General features: G+C 51.6%; 1 protein-coding gene across 2 annotated transcripts in view; it reads right to left on the reverse strand.

Annotated features, from left to right (window-relative positions):
• ATL1 (atlastin GTPase 1) overlaps positions 1-6,832 on the reverse strand; it is a 31,660-nt gene extending 24,828 nt beyond the window's left edge. Inside the window, exon 1 of one of the 2 annotated variants that reach the window (XM_075104375.1) lies at positions 6,660-6,832. In XM_075104375.1, the coding sequence (XP_074960476.1) occupies positions 6,660-6,693 (34 nt within the window). In that variant the 5' untranslated portion in view covers positions 6,694-6,832. The remainder of the gene's footprint in view (positions 1-6,659) is intronic. The other variant, XM_075104374.1, reaches the window with a different exon arrangement.
• Between the last annotated feature and the right edge of the window lie 9,379 nt (positions 6,833-16,211).

Genomic DNA, 16,211 nt, shown 5'->3' on the forward strand with positions numbered 1-16,211 from the left:
CATCCCTATATCGACCAGGTTAGGTTGCTTATCAGCAGCCCTCTAGGGATTAATTCGATCACCAGCATAGCTGTGCAGATCCTTTTTGAAGCTGTGTTCACCCCAGCTGTTTACATTACAAAAATACTACGGTGCCACTGACAATACCACGAGCCAAGCGCTGAAAAGACCTTACAGTCAGGCTTGATCCCTCTGCACATTCTCCAGAGAGTTTCAGCTTCCAGGAAGCTTATCTGGCCTCCGCAAATGGCACCGGCAAAGAAAGACATCTCTCTCCAAGCTGCAGTCACCCATCACATTCAGTGCGGCTGCCTCTGTGACATGAGTTCTGCTCACTCTATTCATGCTGAATTACCTCCGCCACACAACAAGGAGCCAGCAATCATCAACAAGGCTCTGAGGAGGCTGGGAAAGGCAGCATCGCTTTGAGCATGCACCAGACACCCTCTCCTCCTCTCTGAGACAGGCTTGTGCAGAGCTCTGCATCTTATCCAGCTAATAAGGGAAAAAGAAGAAATAAAGCATTGAAGCAAAGTGTATATACTGGACAACCAGGGCAGAGGGGATGCTATAGAGCAACAACCTGTATCGATCCTGCACAAAGGATGCATGGCAGGGCACAGCTGCATCTCGAGGCGCTGAGACTGCCGCGGGAGCCTAGCCTGGACAGCTATGAGTTAGCAAATTCCCTCAGCACAGGGCTGCCATAAGGTGTCTAGACTGAGCTGCTCCTGGGAGACGGTGTCTTCGAGAGGTTGAAGCAGGGAAGCCTGACTGGGTACAGCCCTCTCTCACACCCATCAGCACTCTGCAGCCTTGCCTGCGCCGTGCTCTCAGAAGGTTCCCAGCCAGCGGGTCAGAAAGCTTCCCAAGCTGGGTTTAACAACACATGCACATTCACCTCCCCTTTCTATATCCTACCTGCACCTCCTACGCCCAGGGCACAGCTGACCACACAGCCACATGATGCTCCCTCCACCCTGCTCACACCTCTGTTGGTATTTCTGACACCCCACAGAGACAGAGGACCCCAGGACCCAGGGAGGGGAAATGCCCAGTGCTAGCCATCAGTAACACCCACCGCCCAGAGCCACCAAGCCCCTCTGAAGCCACACATGTACCTCCCTCACACCCCAGCCCTGCTCGCTGCCTCCTTACACGTGGGGCTGGTGGCCTGGAATGCAGCCGTGAACGGGAAGGCAGCACCAGACCTTCTCGTGCCCAAGTGGGAAATCACTTGCACCTCCCCAGACTGGATGGACAGATGTAATCACAGCTCTGATTCATGTACCAAGGTGCAAAGCAAGCTCTCGATTTCTGTGGAAATGATGGGTAAGTGGCACAGCCCACGATGAACATCTCCACCCAGGGAGCTACAGGGCATTGCTTAGAAGCAAGTGAAGAAAACCATCATGTTAAAAATTAGCCCTGTCCTTCCACAATCAAGAATGGCAGTTAAAAGGCCAGACTTGATAGTCATCTGGGGTCTCACTTTGTGATCCCAAGCTATCCTCTCCAAAGTCAGGGCGAACTCTTATAACCCAGCTGCAGAGCAGTGCTAACACCTCTGCCCAATGCAATCCGCACTCCCATGTGCTCCTGGCGAGCACCCCACTCTGCACCCCAGGACGCTTGCAGCAGGGAAGCGAGTAGGGTGGCTAATGCTGCCAGGCTTGGTACTCATCCTTGGGGTTTTTTTGAGCAGTGGTAAGATGTAGAGTGCACCTTCTCCCCGCCAGCCCTGAGTCATCCAGCTGGCAGCACAGCAGCTTCAGCTAGAGCGTGGCCAACTCAGCCCCTTTTCCCTTTGGCAGACGAAACAAGGAGATGAACGATTATGCTGATAACACGAGTGGTTTGGGACCTTCCTGCATAAAAGCTTGCTGACAGAAACAAGAGCTTGAAGGATTACTGGCCACCAAACCTGTCTGTTTAACAGACACATCTCAAATGCCAAAATCCAATAGGAAACTTCTTAATGAGGACACCTACTACCACTTACATGAAGCTATTGTGCCTTAGCTGGCTCTGAAACAGCAGCCGTGCCCGCTGCTGTGAAATTCCCAGGCTGAGCTCGTTATTAGCATGCTTCAGAGACACAGGCATACAACTACCTTGAGAAGAAAGCAGATCAGGCAGAGGTTTTTCTAGAAGTTTTTCAGGAAGTCTGAGGTCACATTAGACAGTTATGTGGTTACAGCTGTGCCAGTTCACATGCCAGGATGGGTTGACTCAAAGGCAAGGTGGGCAAATCCCAGAGGGAACCTTATTCTCACCAGTGTGTGTCAAAAGACCATCATAAGAGAGCTCTACCAAAAGGCAATTACCTATTTCTCTATATTTGAAAATCCTGGGCCTGCTCACTTACCCACACTTAAGCCTAGCCGGGCTCAGGTGTGACACTATGACTGAGATGCATCTTGCACGAATGCATCTCCAAAAACCCTCGCTTCACCCCCAGCATGAATTTTCTGCATGGTCCTTCATCCACTCTGTCAGCAACCAGCCTCCCTCCACCACCAGTATTTGATTTAGTCATTTCTGACATGAGATTCTTTTTACCCTTCTGTTGTTACAATTGCCTGAAAATAAAGTTTGGCAAATGTGCCATGAAATCCTAGGATACAGCATGAAAAGCAATTATGCTCTGGAGAAATGTTTATATATTATTGAGTGCTTCAAATCCGTTTTACTGGCTTGGCAGAGTTCAGCGCCTTCTCTGGAGCCTCCACCCCATTTGGGAAATTGGTGTTCAGTCACTTTATTGCTGTAACACTTAACCTTCCTTCAAGTGATAGCAAATGTGAGTGTTTCTGGCAGGACCAAAGGAGCTGGGGTCCATCTGGAGTGAAGTAACCCTTTCGAAGGTGATCTATGGGACATCCCGTGCCTCCCAGAACACGACAATACCTGCACCAGACACACTCCCCTGCTGCAGAAGGTTCCAGTCCATGATGCAGGGGAGTTAATATAAGGCCCGCTGCCTATGAACATCACCTAGGCCCTAAACAATACTTATGCATGCTGTTTCTCACCCATGGGCTCAGCAGAGAAAATGCAGCAAGATACAGCCAACTCCATACACCGCTTCCCCTCCCATTAATCAGGCAGGCAGCCAAGGCCGAAGCCTCTCGCGGCACGGACACGACACGAAGCACGATGAGGGCGCCGTGTCACCGCTGCGAGGCAGGCTCAGGGCATCTCGGTTCTCCCCCCGAAAGGAGAAAGGCAGGCCGATCTTGCTCCTGCTCATCTTGTAATAGATCAGACCAGGCTATTCAAATTCCTTGTACAATGCTGCCGCCTCAAAACCAGAGGCACAAAGACCAAGCATCATGTTCAGCGATTTGGGTCTCTAGCTCGCAATGTTGTCTCGTCTCTTCTTTCAAGTCCCAACGCTTCATTTTCTCTTCTCATTTACAAGCTAGTAATCTGGTTGTGAATCTTCTCATATCTAGTGGCTTTTTGTGTAAAGGCCCGCCTGTCTGAAACATCTCAGCTTTCACTTTTCAGGAGGTTCCCAGCGTTTGCAGTCACAAAGAAATGCCACTAAGTGGAATCTGAAAATCCACCATAAAAGGTCAGAAACCAAATAACCAACAGAAAGGATGTTACAACTATTAGTTAAAAAAAAAAAAGACTATCAAAATCATCTTTTCTTTCCAGTTTAACCCTTTGCTGTGCAGTCTGAAAGCATGGTGATGATGATCTCAGCCTGGCCCATGCTGGAGAGGAGTCCCTTCTCCCCGAAACAGTCGCTCAGCCCTTCCTGGCAATCAGGCCCCTTCAAGAGCTCTCGTGAATCTCACGTCCAATTCAAAAATCCTGCCCAAGAAGTACGTATAGCCTCTGTAATCCCTTCTACAGTTTTGAAACGGAATTCTTGATGAGCGAGTCATTCTTATTACAACACGAGCCACGAAAGGAAACATGAGAGATTTCACACAATTTGTTCCAGTCCGTGCTGTTTACATGAGTGACTGGGCGCAGAGATCTCCAATGGCTTTACTGTAATGGGGGAGCAGGCTGCTGAGCATCTGCAACCCCCCAGCACAAAGAATTTCAGAAAAAAAAATCGGTGTAACCTACAGCAAATCTTTGTCAAGCTGGCTGGACTTCACCGATCCAAGCAGGATTTAGACTAACAATCCTTATTTCGGGAAAATTATACATCTGCAGCTCCCTAGGCCATTCACCCAGCAGCCAACAGCAGTTGTGAGGTCTATGCACCACTTAGCACGTTCAGTACGAGCATCTTAAATGATGCATAGCCTTATGCTGACCTTCTGCCCAGGGCTAAATCCTACGCTTGATGCGCTACCCGCCCCTACACGAGCTCCCGGGGATGTGTGTATGTGACAGTAACCCAGCTTTGACAGCTGACCGGCGGCAATTTCTTCTGGGTGTCTAATACTCACCCTGATTCGCTCTGTGATCTTTAAAACAGCAAACTATTTTTATGAAACAAAGGAGAAGGGTTGCACTAAGCAGTTGCCTGTTTTCAGGCCTGACTAACCAGACAGTAACTAGGACAAAGTTTGATCTCTTTCAAAATAGCGTAATATTTTTAATGACCCTTAAGCCCATTTTTAGAACAGAGCGCAGACTTTCTGCCTTAGTTTGAGTAAAAGCCTGAGACTCCTCCTTTGCCAGCAAGGCTGAAAAACGTAGCAGTGGAAGAGTCACCCCACGAACTGATGTCTCACCAGACAATGCTGCAGTCACTGGATGTAAACACATCTTTCAGGGCAATGAGGTTCTGTTGTATAAATGCACGCTTTTATTAAAGGGCCATTTTTTTCCTAGTAAAAAATACAGGTATTTTCCTCCCTAATTTATTACCTGCAATGTCAACCAGCCTGGTAAAGCACTGGGAAATAATTCTAGGAATACGTAAACCTCTGTGGAAGGCAGGGTATGATTTTGACCCGTGGACGGCTTGCAGCAGAAGGTGGCTGATCCCAGAGATCCACTTGGGTCCACGGATGGTTTCAGATTCTTGCAAAACTTACAGAGGGAATCTAAGGAAGAGTTCAGCAAACCAGTGACACATCACATTTCACTCCAGTAGGGCTCAGCAGCACATTTAGACAGAGGGATGTGCTTAATTGGCTCGCTGGACCAAGGCTGTACTTTCCATGATGATGTTCTCTCCATTTATATCTGTTTCGGCATCATTTGCATTTTCTTCTCATGCTATCAAGATCTGATGGGAAAACACCAGCGCATGTACGTGCGTGCAATCCTCAACGCACACAGAGACGGGACTGACAGCTCTGCGAGACAAAGCTGAGAACGGCGGCATGTTCACTGGGAAGTTTTCCCTCCAGTTCACCCAAGGGTCTAACGACCTTCGTCAAGAGCCACAGCTAAAAATGGCACTGATCAAATGAGCGTTGCTCATTTTCTCCTCGCTGTCTTGCAACAAGACCGCCACCCGCTCCGTTTGCTCAAATCCCGCACTCCATTATCCAAATGCTGCCACACACCCGTCCCTGAACTGTTAATCATTATCATGGGAAATACTACGCTCGTCTATACAAATTAGAATGCAATTTGTGTACCTAAACATCACAGCTCAGGTCAACCTGTTCTGCGTGACGAGACAGGATACCGCGAGCACCAACGGGCGAGTTCACACGGAATGCAACTCGGGGAAAATGACAAATTAGGCTCCTCAGCCACCTCAAATAGTGGCAGATGGCTGTATAAAACCTGATTTTCTACAAAACAGGCATCATGTCGGTGGACGCCAGCAAAGCGATAGATGGCTGGGCGCTGGTCACAGGAGGCTCGGCCACAGCCCTGGCTGTACCCGTGGCAAAAGGCACCAGGAGCCCCTTTGCTTGCTCGGTGCAGCCCACCCGTGGGACCTGCTTTGGCTGCCGTGGGGAAGCGGCTGCCGGCGGATCCAGCCCTGCTGTGGGCAGGTGGCTCTGGAGGAGAAGGGAATCCTTGAAGGAAGCCACCACAGAACGTCCTCCTCCCCGAGACCCCGGCGATGCCGCTACCAGCTCCCCTGGGCTCGGGCGGGGTGTGTGAAGTGATGGATTTAAAATGGCCCCTCTGCGGAGGGTCTGACACACCGACAAAGCCCTACAGCCCCCCGAAAAGTGACGCAACCCGCCGGGGGAGGCCGGCGGCTCCGTCTGAAGGAGAAGGTGGGGTGCGCGGGGGTCCTTGTCACCGCCTGAGGCGGGGTGGTGGCCGAGGTGACACCCCGCACCCGCTGCGGGCCTGAGGGCTGTGCTCTGGGGACAGCAGCCATGGGCCGAGCCGTGGGGTGGGGTGGGGGGGTGCCGTGCTGGAGGTGCCCCCCACAAGTTATGGGGGGGGGGGTAAATGACGCCCGTGCGGCCGGACGGAGGGAGCGGGAAGGGCCGCCCTCCGCCCCCGCAGGCCCCTCAGCCCCTCCCGGGCCCGCCGAGCCCCCCCCGCCCCGCTACCGCCTCCCCCCGGAGGCCCCTCGCCCGCCGGCAGCACCGCCCCGTCCCGGCGGCCCAGGCGGGGCCGGGCGCTCCCCCAGCCCCGGCGGGGAGCGGGCCGCGGGCCGCGGGCCGCCGCAGGCCCGGCATTGTTCGCTGCCGCCCAGAGCTCCCGTCCCGTCCCGCCCCGCCCCGCCCGGGCTCGCCGCCCCCCGGTCGCCCCCCGCCGCCTACCCCAGCTGCTCCTCTCCCGGCGGTTCCGGGCCATGGCGGGGCGCGGGGCTGCCCGGGCTGCGGGAGGCTCCGTGCGCTCTCCGAGCCGCGCTGCGTCTGCCGCGGTGGCGCGGGGCGGGCGGGGGAGCCGGCGGCAGCATCCCCGCCCGCCGCTACGGCGTGGCACGGCACGGCACGGCGCGGCCCCTGGGGCACCCGCCCACGGGTGTGCACGCCCGCGGGTGTCCGTGCGTGGGGCATCAGGCGTGGGCAGATGCGGGGCACCCCGCTTCCAGGGGTAGCAACACACAAGGGGTGCCCCCACACCCAGGGCACCCGGCACCCACCCACGCGGCGGGGGGAGGGGCGTGCGTGGGGGAACCCAGCACAGCCAGGATGCACCCACACCCTGGAGGCATCCCCAGCTGGGGCGTTGGGTACCCACACGGGCACTCACCCACGCGGGGGGCATGTGTGGGGGACCCAGCACAGCCACGATGCACCCACACCCTGCTGACTTCTACCCACTGTGGGAGTAACCACGTGGGGGTCATCCACATCTGGGGAGCACTGAGCGCACTTGTGGGCACCCTGGGGGCATCCCTACCTGGGGCATTAGGCACCCACCCACGGGGAGGGACCCAGCACAGCCAGGATGCACCCACACCCCAGTGACTCCTACCCACTGTGTGGGTACCCACATGAGGGTCATCTACATCTGGGGAGCACTAAGCGCACTTGTGGGCAGCCACACCTTGGAGGCATCCCCACGTGGGGCACAAGGCTCATCTGGGGCATTGGGCACCCCCACGGGCACCCACCCACGCTGGGGCACTGTGCACACAGCTCCCCACTCAGCCAGCCCAGTGTGGGATGAGCTGGGGTTCAGGCACACACACCTTTCCTGGTGGAACCCATGCACAAACACCGACCCCGCTGGGGTCACAGAGCACATCGGTGGGACGCACACCCCAAAGCAAAGCCACACACACACACGGCACAGAGTTCGGACACGCTACGCACCCTTCCCAGAGCACGCGGCAGAGTGCACAGGCACATGTGGGCTGAGAAATCACCGGAGGGATCCTGCCCAGGGGTAAGCCAGCTCCCGCCCCTGCAATTCCACCTGTGCCAGCAGTGTCTGCAGGCAGCAGGAGATGCACAGTATGAAAGATGTAGCTCAAGAACCTGGGCTTGGGCACCCCTGGGGAAGATTTAGCTGTAGGACAACTGATAACATGCACCTTCCCTCCAGATTTCCCTCTTACAGCAAGCGCTTGCCCCTTCGTATTTGGGATTGATTCAGCGCTCTGCCACGTGAGACCGTGATTCAGCCCAAGCACATGGGAATGCCCAGGTGCAAAACTTCAGCAGGGGAGCAGCGGCACTGGCCCCGTGCCCCAGCTGCCCCGAGGTGCCCCTTGTGCCCTCAGCCAAAACATCCCACCTGGAGGGACACAGCGATCACGTTCTGATTTCTTTTTATTTTGCCTTCCCGCGCTCCCCCGCCAGCTGCAGCCTCACAGGCCTGTGTTTATTGTGCAAAACCAGGAAAAGAGTCGAAGCCTTTTGCAACACCGGCCACAGAGAGCTCGCCCACTCCCACCCGCGCACCACAGGCTGCCATGCCAGTGAGCACACTTGTCCTCAGCGTGCCAAACTAATGCTTGTCCTTACTTTTAATGCCAACAAGCTGCTGGTCAATTCATCTGAAGCTGTAGCCCTGTGCTGCTCTTTGGAAGACGCACGGCACAGTGCTTGAGGCATGATCTCCAAACTGGAAACATGGCAGTCGCCAGAGGTTTGTACGGACCCCAATCTGGAAGGATGAGAAGGGAACTGAGCCCCAGACTGTAAACTGCAAAAGGAGATTTTGGGAGAGTGCTGCTCATTTCTGCACACTGGCCTGCACAGGTCAGGGAAAGCCAGTGGCCATCCAGCCTTGTTAGATGCACAGGAATCAGCAGGATCCGCTCTTCATTTTTGAAAGCAAGAAAAGCATTCAAAAGTGAACTGATTTTCAGTTCCAGGTGGCTCATCCATGCCAAAGCCATGTGTTGTTGCACTCCCATTGATAGGCTGATACTTAATTTCTAAGTGCCTTCTCCAATACTCAGCAACTGCCTCCTGTTGGCTTCTTCCCTGTGTTTACAGCATCAGAGCGAAACATATAATTTCAGCTCACTGAAGTGCCGGCTCACGTGGCAGGCAGCTGAATCCTCCTGCCCGTGGCTGCCAGGCACCACGACCATGAGGAGCTCAGCCGCTCATGGCCTCAGTAGAAGCTTCCTTATGATTTTTATAAATAATCCCTAAAGTCGCACGTGCCTGTTGTTTCTTCGAAGCGGCAGAGAAGCAACGGGCGTTGTGAGCAGGGATTTCTTATGCTGGTATCTATCAGAGGGGTTCACATAGGTTGAAAGGGGAGATTAAAAGAAAAGCAGCTGGGAAGCGGAGAGGAAAAAAAAGGAGGATGGAAAAGGAGATCTGTTAATTTGAAAGTCTAATTAAACTGAGATGGGCTCAGGTTCTGCCTTCCTCATACCCTTTGAGAATTGCTGCTTAGGTCAAGCTTGTACTGCCCCATTTACTGGCATTTTTTTCCCTCTCCCTTTCCATTATGGCACGTGGCATCAAAACGGAAAAGGAGCAGAGAGGTTTGATCCTGTGCTGGGGGGATTGTCTGTGTGAACTCCCACGGCTTTTTCCTGCATTATTTCCTATGACCCCAAATCAGGGGGGTTTGCAGATGATTTCGTTTCAAGGGTGTGACTCAGCATTTCTTCATTTTCACCCACCATCCATCCCTTTGCTCCACTGATTCATCCTCCCTTTATTTCTCCAGTTGCAAACAGCCCTTCCTAAGAAGTATCTTTACATTCCTGCTGCCCAATTTGCCAGATCACAAAGAGCTAATTTCACAGCAGACATGCTGAACGGCACGCGATAGAAGGGTTCTTGAGGAAAAACTATGCTAAATGGGGGAAAGGCAAAAAGACAAAATACCCCGCAGAGAGAGACAGCAGCTGGGGGTCCCCAAGCCAGTGCCCCAGGAGATGCAGTGCTGAAGAGGCCCCAAAATTAGGAGAGAACCTGGATTTATATCCATCATGTGTACCGCTCACTTGCAGGGGCAGTTTCATAATTCACCTTGATTCGGCTGGCCCACTTACCCAGGCAGCATTTACAGTTGCTTTTCATATCCCCAGCCCTTTGCAAACAGAAACCAGCCGCATTGTGCAAAACTTACGTAAGAGGTGGGAAAGGGACACTACAAAACCTCTGCTCTTTCTCAGGTGCCACCAAATACTTGCCAGGGCTTGCTGTTGAGGGAATCTCTGCTATTCACGTGAGTTTTCTTTGCCATGACACAGACGATGCACTGTCTTAACCCCAAGTGAAAGATCCATTCTTAACGGTGGTTATAGAAGGTTCTTGAACATGTTTGCCTCTTCCCTGCAGTTATTATTATCACTTCTGCCTTCTCAGTCTTCATTCTCTCATTGCTTCTGCTTAACTGCATGGGAAAGTAAAAGCAACATAGATCTCAACTGTGTTTGAAGAGCAGGTGACCTCACCCAAGCAGTTACACTCTGCGGCTGTGATTTGTCATCGCTGTTTTAATTTCTGTACCTTTATTCTTGGGTTAAGAGGCCACAATTCCTGGCAAATATCAAAAAGTGATAAAACAGAATCAGCTTTTTCCCCCACTCTTCTTGAAAAGCTGGCGCCTTCCTAACAACTTTCTGCTTTTTTCTTACTGGAATATTTTTAAGTGAAGCAGATCTTAGTTGCTTAGGAAATCCTTCTATTCCTGCTGCTCCCGTTTCTCACCCCGAATAGTGTTATGACCGCCTACGTTTACATGGGGTTTGCAGCCCGAGGAATTATCTTTGCTGCTGCTGCAAACATGATTGCACACTACGGCTGTAACAGAGCCATCGTATTTCAGTCATAGAGGAGACAGAATTGCAGCGGTTCATTAAATGACTTGTTTAATCAGTCTGTGCGAAGGTTCTTCCTTCTGGAAGATGCTCTGTAAACTGAAGGAACTACTTAAGAATACAAAAAGCCATGTAGGTAAAGAGCCCTCACCCCAAAACTTCAACCAAACCAACCCCAGCATGCATTCAGAGACAGGCTTGGTTTTTACCTCAGGGGCTGCCTTTGCACCGCCAGCGTCTGGTCAGCACTGAGCACCCAAACGACAAGAAATTGCAGAAGAATAAAAAACTGCAACTCTTCTAACCTGAATTAGACTATCAGACCGGTTTCCAGTAGGTTGCTCACCCCAGACAGTATCCTCAGGACTCTGGCAAGGTTTTGCTGGATTTGAATAAAACACCCCAGTCTCAGCTGTGGGTTCAGATAATACTGCAGACCCATCTGCACGTGCCTTGGTGCTGTATCCAGAGCCTCGCTGCCTTGCAGCCCCAGGTTTTTCCCTTCTGTCACTAAGACACACCAGCATTGCAGGACTAAAACCTTCTGAGATTTCTCTTCCTTCCTCTTACTTCTCTTTAGAGGTCAGTAAGATCTCTTCTAAGCCCAACTTCCCACCTATTCCCAATATAGTCTTTAATTTGTTCTTTCCCTCCTGCACTGGCAGGCAGATGGACGCTATATTCAAAACATCCTTCCTCGCCAGTCTCTTTTTTTGCAATGTGGCTTTAGTAAATCCAAGCCAAAATCTGTGCGTGCCAAGTTTGTTTCTAGGATTTCCCCCTGAAGATACACCTCATCCAGGGAAAGGGTTCCAGCTCCTCTTGCATCTTGGCAGAAACAACTGAATCCACCTGCCTGCGCGATTCAGCAAGACGCTTGCAATATGTTCCAGCCAGGTTTGTGCACCTGGAAACAGGGGGAGCAGCCGGCTTTCCAGGCAGTGCTCTGAAGTCCCCTTGTTAATGCTGGTTTTAATTGAATGGTCACATTTTCCTGCATCCTCGTGCTGAGCTGTTACTGTCAGTGGAGCTGCCTGCTTCACCTCTGCCCTCCTGTGCGTGCACGTGGGAGGGAAGGGCATCCAGCTAGTTTCCTTCCTTTGAATGCAAACACCATAATCAGCTGCAAAGTCTCCTGAGGTTCATCTACATAAACAGGGTGACACAAAAATAATGTATAGTCGCTAGCACTCCTGTCCCTTCCGTGAAAAACAAATCCTTGCACAAGGACCTCACTTAAAGCTGGCATGAGGGTCTCAGCTGTATCTTATTTAATTGTCCTGCTCCTGCAAGGGACACAAGTCTCCTCACAGCCTGAAAAGGCTTTGCTCTCCCTTAGTGACTTTTCTCCCTTCCCAGAGCATTTCAGCAACAACCCCTGGAGAGATCCTCAGTCTATGGCAGACTGATGCTTTCTTGAGCAAGTACGTTCCCACATCGGACATAAGAAGCATCTAACAGGCCACATGCCATCTTCTCCTTCTTCTCTTGCCCAGAGCTACTCCCTTGGCTGTGTTCTTGCATCCGTCTTGCCAAGACCTCTCCCTCTTTCTGCTCTTGCAACAGAAATAGCATGTTCCCTTCAGAGCCCCTTTACCCAAGTTCTTTAGTTTCTTCCAGGCATCTTTTGTACTTGTCATCGTATGCTTGCAGCAACTGCCACCGCAGCCGCCCTGAAAGGGCCATTCCAGCAGCGAGAGACCGCTCTGGCCCCTGTGAAACCTGCCCTGTCCCTCTTCCTCTGGGTCCCACTAGCAGAGCTCTGCAGGCAGGTAAAGCGGCACTAACAGCACTGAGAGCGGCCGAGGTGACACCGAGAAGCTTTAGCAGGTTCAGCATCCTCTCTGTCGCAGGCAGGATTGGACTCGGTGGCGGGAAGCTGCCCACAGAGAGCCTGGAAATAGCTCCTCTGCAGGCCTCTCAGTCATGGCCACAGACAGGGTGTAGCAACAGTGTGTGTTTCATCAGGGAGGAAAACCAGCCTGAAAAACCCAAACCACAAACTTAGAAAAAAGAGCTACATCTCAAATCATAGGCAAGACGCTGCAGTGTTTCTTGAGAGCGTACTCTGTCTCCTCAACAACGAAGGTGGGTGTAAAATACAGTGTACTGCAGGAATCAATGAGCGGGAAAAGCTGCGGGCCCTCGAGTTGATTCGTGAGTCTTTGGCCTCAGCATTGCCCTGCAGCTGATCTATTTTATTATTCAAACACACCACAAACATGAAGCAATCCCACAGAATGGTTGTGAATACCTTCCGTGTGAGATTGTTAGACTGTGTGAAATCAAAGACATTTTAGCAGTCTGATAAAAACTAGGGCTGAAGTATTTTTATTCCATGCTGCTGTTTCATAGCTCAGAGTTTCTGAGCTTCTGTTATTTTCTGCTATATTCTTCCATTCTAATAGTTTCTACTATTCATTTCATTTGACAATGAACATGCATTCACACGCATGGCACATTCCGCTGCTTTTAAAACCACCTTTATTATATTATTCAGTTAGAAATTTCTACAGTGTCGCATTTGCTGTTACCAGATGAATCTCAATGTCTCATTAAAATAACCTTGGCTGTTCCTCCTCTTAAGACTACAATGCAAACAGATCACATTCTCTAATCCTACGTAATGCCTCATGTAAAACCACTTAACATTCCTTTTAAGGCTGGGACTCATCCAGACGAAAGATGCTGCATAAAAGCACATTCCTTAACATGCTTGACCAGAAAAGCAACGTGGTCTAGGGTGGAAAATACAGAGTGGGAATCAGCGTGTGTTCAAGGGTACATGCCTGGCAGCGTACAGCGTCGGGCCATGTCTTGCACTGTACGCTTCGCACAACTCATTGACCTCCATTTATCTAACTGAAATGGCAAGAGTAATACAGTCCTGGTGCAGCTATTATTTACGTGCACTTTCCAGTAGTGCTTCCAGCTGGGACTGAGACCCAGCTGGGGAAGGTGGACTCGAGCTCGGATCACGAGGCAAGCTCTGAGAGCTCACTCTTCACCACTGGCTGTATGGGATGGGAAAATACACCTCCAGGTGGGAAACGAACCTTAACCCACCCAGAACAACATAGTGGTCAATACAGGAGCCTTTGCATTGAATTGCAGTTGTTGGACAGCCCTTGGATCTGTAAGACGTTCTAGGAGGCCAAGTCTTAATGCACCATCTGCTACTGGAAAACAAAACGGCCTCTTTCCTGTGCTGTCATCTGATGGGTTGTCAAGAGCGGCAAATCAGCAGAGTGAAAAGCAGTGTTTGAACGCTCAGCTGAGGAAGAGAAAAGGAAAAATGACACAAACAGCTCACTATCAGGAGTGCAGGAGGCTAATTGATGGGGGGAGAGGTAATTGTTTTGTTAAAAATCGCTTGAGGAAATGCAGCTCCCTAAAGGGTAAATACTTCCTTCTTTATTTGCTGGGTGTTCAGGAAAACTTACGTATTTATGTTGGAGTGAACACACAGGATGTAGAAGGCTTTCAGAGAACAAGGGGAAATCAAACACGAACCTCTTTCAGTTAGCAGTCCCGGGCTCCCCGTCTCTCTGGAAGCAGGGCAGTTTACATTTTGGAGCCTGCTTCAGACAGACACCATTTCAAACGAGCCCATAAATAAAAACACAATAAAATCAAATGCCACTATGCAATTCCTGAGAGTCTGCATACGTTGGCTTTGAGTTTAACCTAAAGCAACATGTCAATCCTAACGAGTTATGCTACAGAGCCTGCGTTTTGAAGGAAAAGCTTATGCCACCAGCACCGCTGTTTCAGGTGCTTGCATGTGGGATTTCTAAATGTGCTGGAGTAAGCTTAGAACCCAGACTCCATTTTAAACTGACAATCAGTATCCAGCTACTTTGTCAATAGACTATATCGGACCTGCATGGGCTCTCTGACTGCCAAAGAGGCGGATTCTGTTCTTAAATAACCAATGCAGAGTTCTGAACACCAGAGACTAGTACATCTGGCTTTCATTTAATTTTTTTCTACCTAACTTCTGCAAACATATTTCCTGCGTTGAATATGTGGTAGTTTTTGTGCCTAGAAAATAACACCTCCTTTTAGGCCTTAATGATTTTACGTGCAGCGAATACTACTGCTAATTCCAGCGTTCTTCTATTCCGTATCCCCCACCTTTGGGTTTTTTAAATTGGTTAGCACTCATTTGAGAGAGCATAGGTGAGTTTTGCTCAGAATTCTAGCTGCCTTGCTGAAAATAATAATTCTCCATTGAGAAAAAGGCAGGTATAGAATACTTCCCATCTTGCAGTTTCACAGAAGCCTTTTTGACATTAGGAGCCCAAGGAGACGAGTCCCAACAAGTCCAAGTTAATTAATGTGACTATCATTGCACTGGCTGCCCATAAAGCTAGATACTGTGGTGCTTGATTAGCGCACAAAAAGGATTACATGATGCGGCTGCAAGGTTGCAATCCAGATGGCAAAGAATGAGACTAACTGGCCCAGGGAGTCCTACCCAGCCCGTGTCCCTGTTCCCCCCAGCTGGTACATCATCATCCCCCTCTTCTCTGGGAGCAGGTCAGCCGCCAGTGCTCAGCTCGGAGGGAGGCTTTGCCCTGGCAGCTGTGATAACCCCTACCAGGATGTACATGAAGGAACAGCTCTGGTATCAAAGAAGGAAAGCTCAGCCTGGTGTTTGGCAGAAGCATGCATATGGATATAAATATATCTAATATATATGTGGTGTAGGCAAGCTGGGGGCTTCCCCTCTGCCTCAAACCAAGGGGCACAAGCCAAAAGCCATGCCTGTCCCCACACTTGTCTCTCCACAGCAAAGACATGGACTTGCTGGAGCTGGTCCAGGGGAGGACCCCAAAAATGATCTGAGGGATGGAACAATTCTCTTGTGAGGACAGGCTGAGAGGGATGGGGTTGTTAAGCCTGGAAGAGGCTTTAGGGAGACCTTATTGTGGCCTTCCAGTACTTAAAGGGGGACTATAGGAAAGATGAGGGCAACCTCTTTAGCAAGGCCTGTTGTGACAGGACAAGGGGTGATGGTTTTAAATTAAAGGAAGGTAGATTTAGGCTAGATATAAGGACATTTTTTACAATATGGGTGGTGAGACACTGGCCCAGGTTGCCCAGAGAGGTGGTTGATGCCCCATCCCTGGAAAACATCCCATGTTGAGCTGGACGGGGCTCTGAGCAACCTGATCGAGTTGAAGATGTCCGGGCTCATGGCAGGGGGTTGGACGAGATGGCCTCTAAAGGTCCCTTCCTGCCCAAACCGTTCTATGGTTCTGTGGCTCTGTGAGGCGGCAGCCCCAGGTTCAGCACCGTTACCGGCGGGTGATGGTGGCCACCCCCGGGACAGGCAGTGGGCCCTTCAGCCCCGCCGGGACCTACCGGCGCCGGGGCTCTGCCTCCACCGGGCACAGGGACCTCCCCGCTGCCGGGCCCGCAGGGACACCCCGCCCCACATCCCCGGTCACCGGCGCCGGGGCAGCGCGGCCTTGGGGCCCGGCGGACACCCTGCGGTAGGAGCCATCGTGACACAGGCTTTACTAACGCCGAAGGGCGGCCCGCGGCCGAGGCGGGGCGGGCGTGGAGGGAAGGGCCCCGGCGGTGCTCTCGGCCGCGCTGTGGCGCTGCGGCGTCGCGGAGG

The sequence above is a fragment of the Phalacrocorax aristotelis genome, chromosome 9 (assembly GCF_949628215.1).
Source record: "Phalacrocorax aristotelis chromosome 9, bGulAri2.1, whole genome shotgun sequence".
In the NCBI taxonomy this organism is placed as follows: Eukaryota; Metazoa; Chordata; class Aves; order Suliformes; family Phalacrocoracidae; genus Phalacrocorax; species Phalacrocorax aristotelis.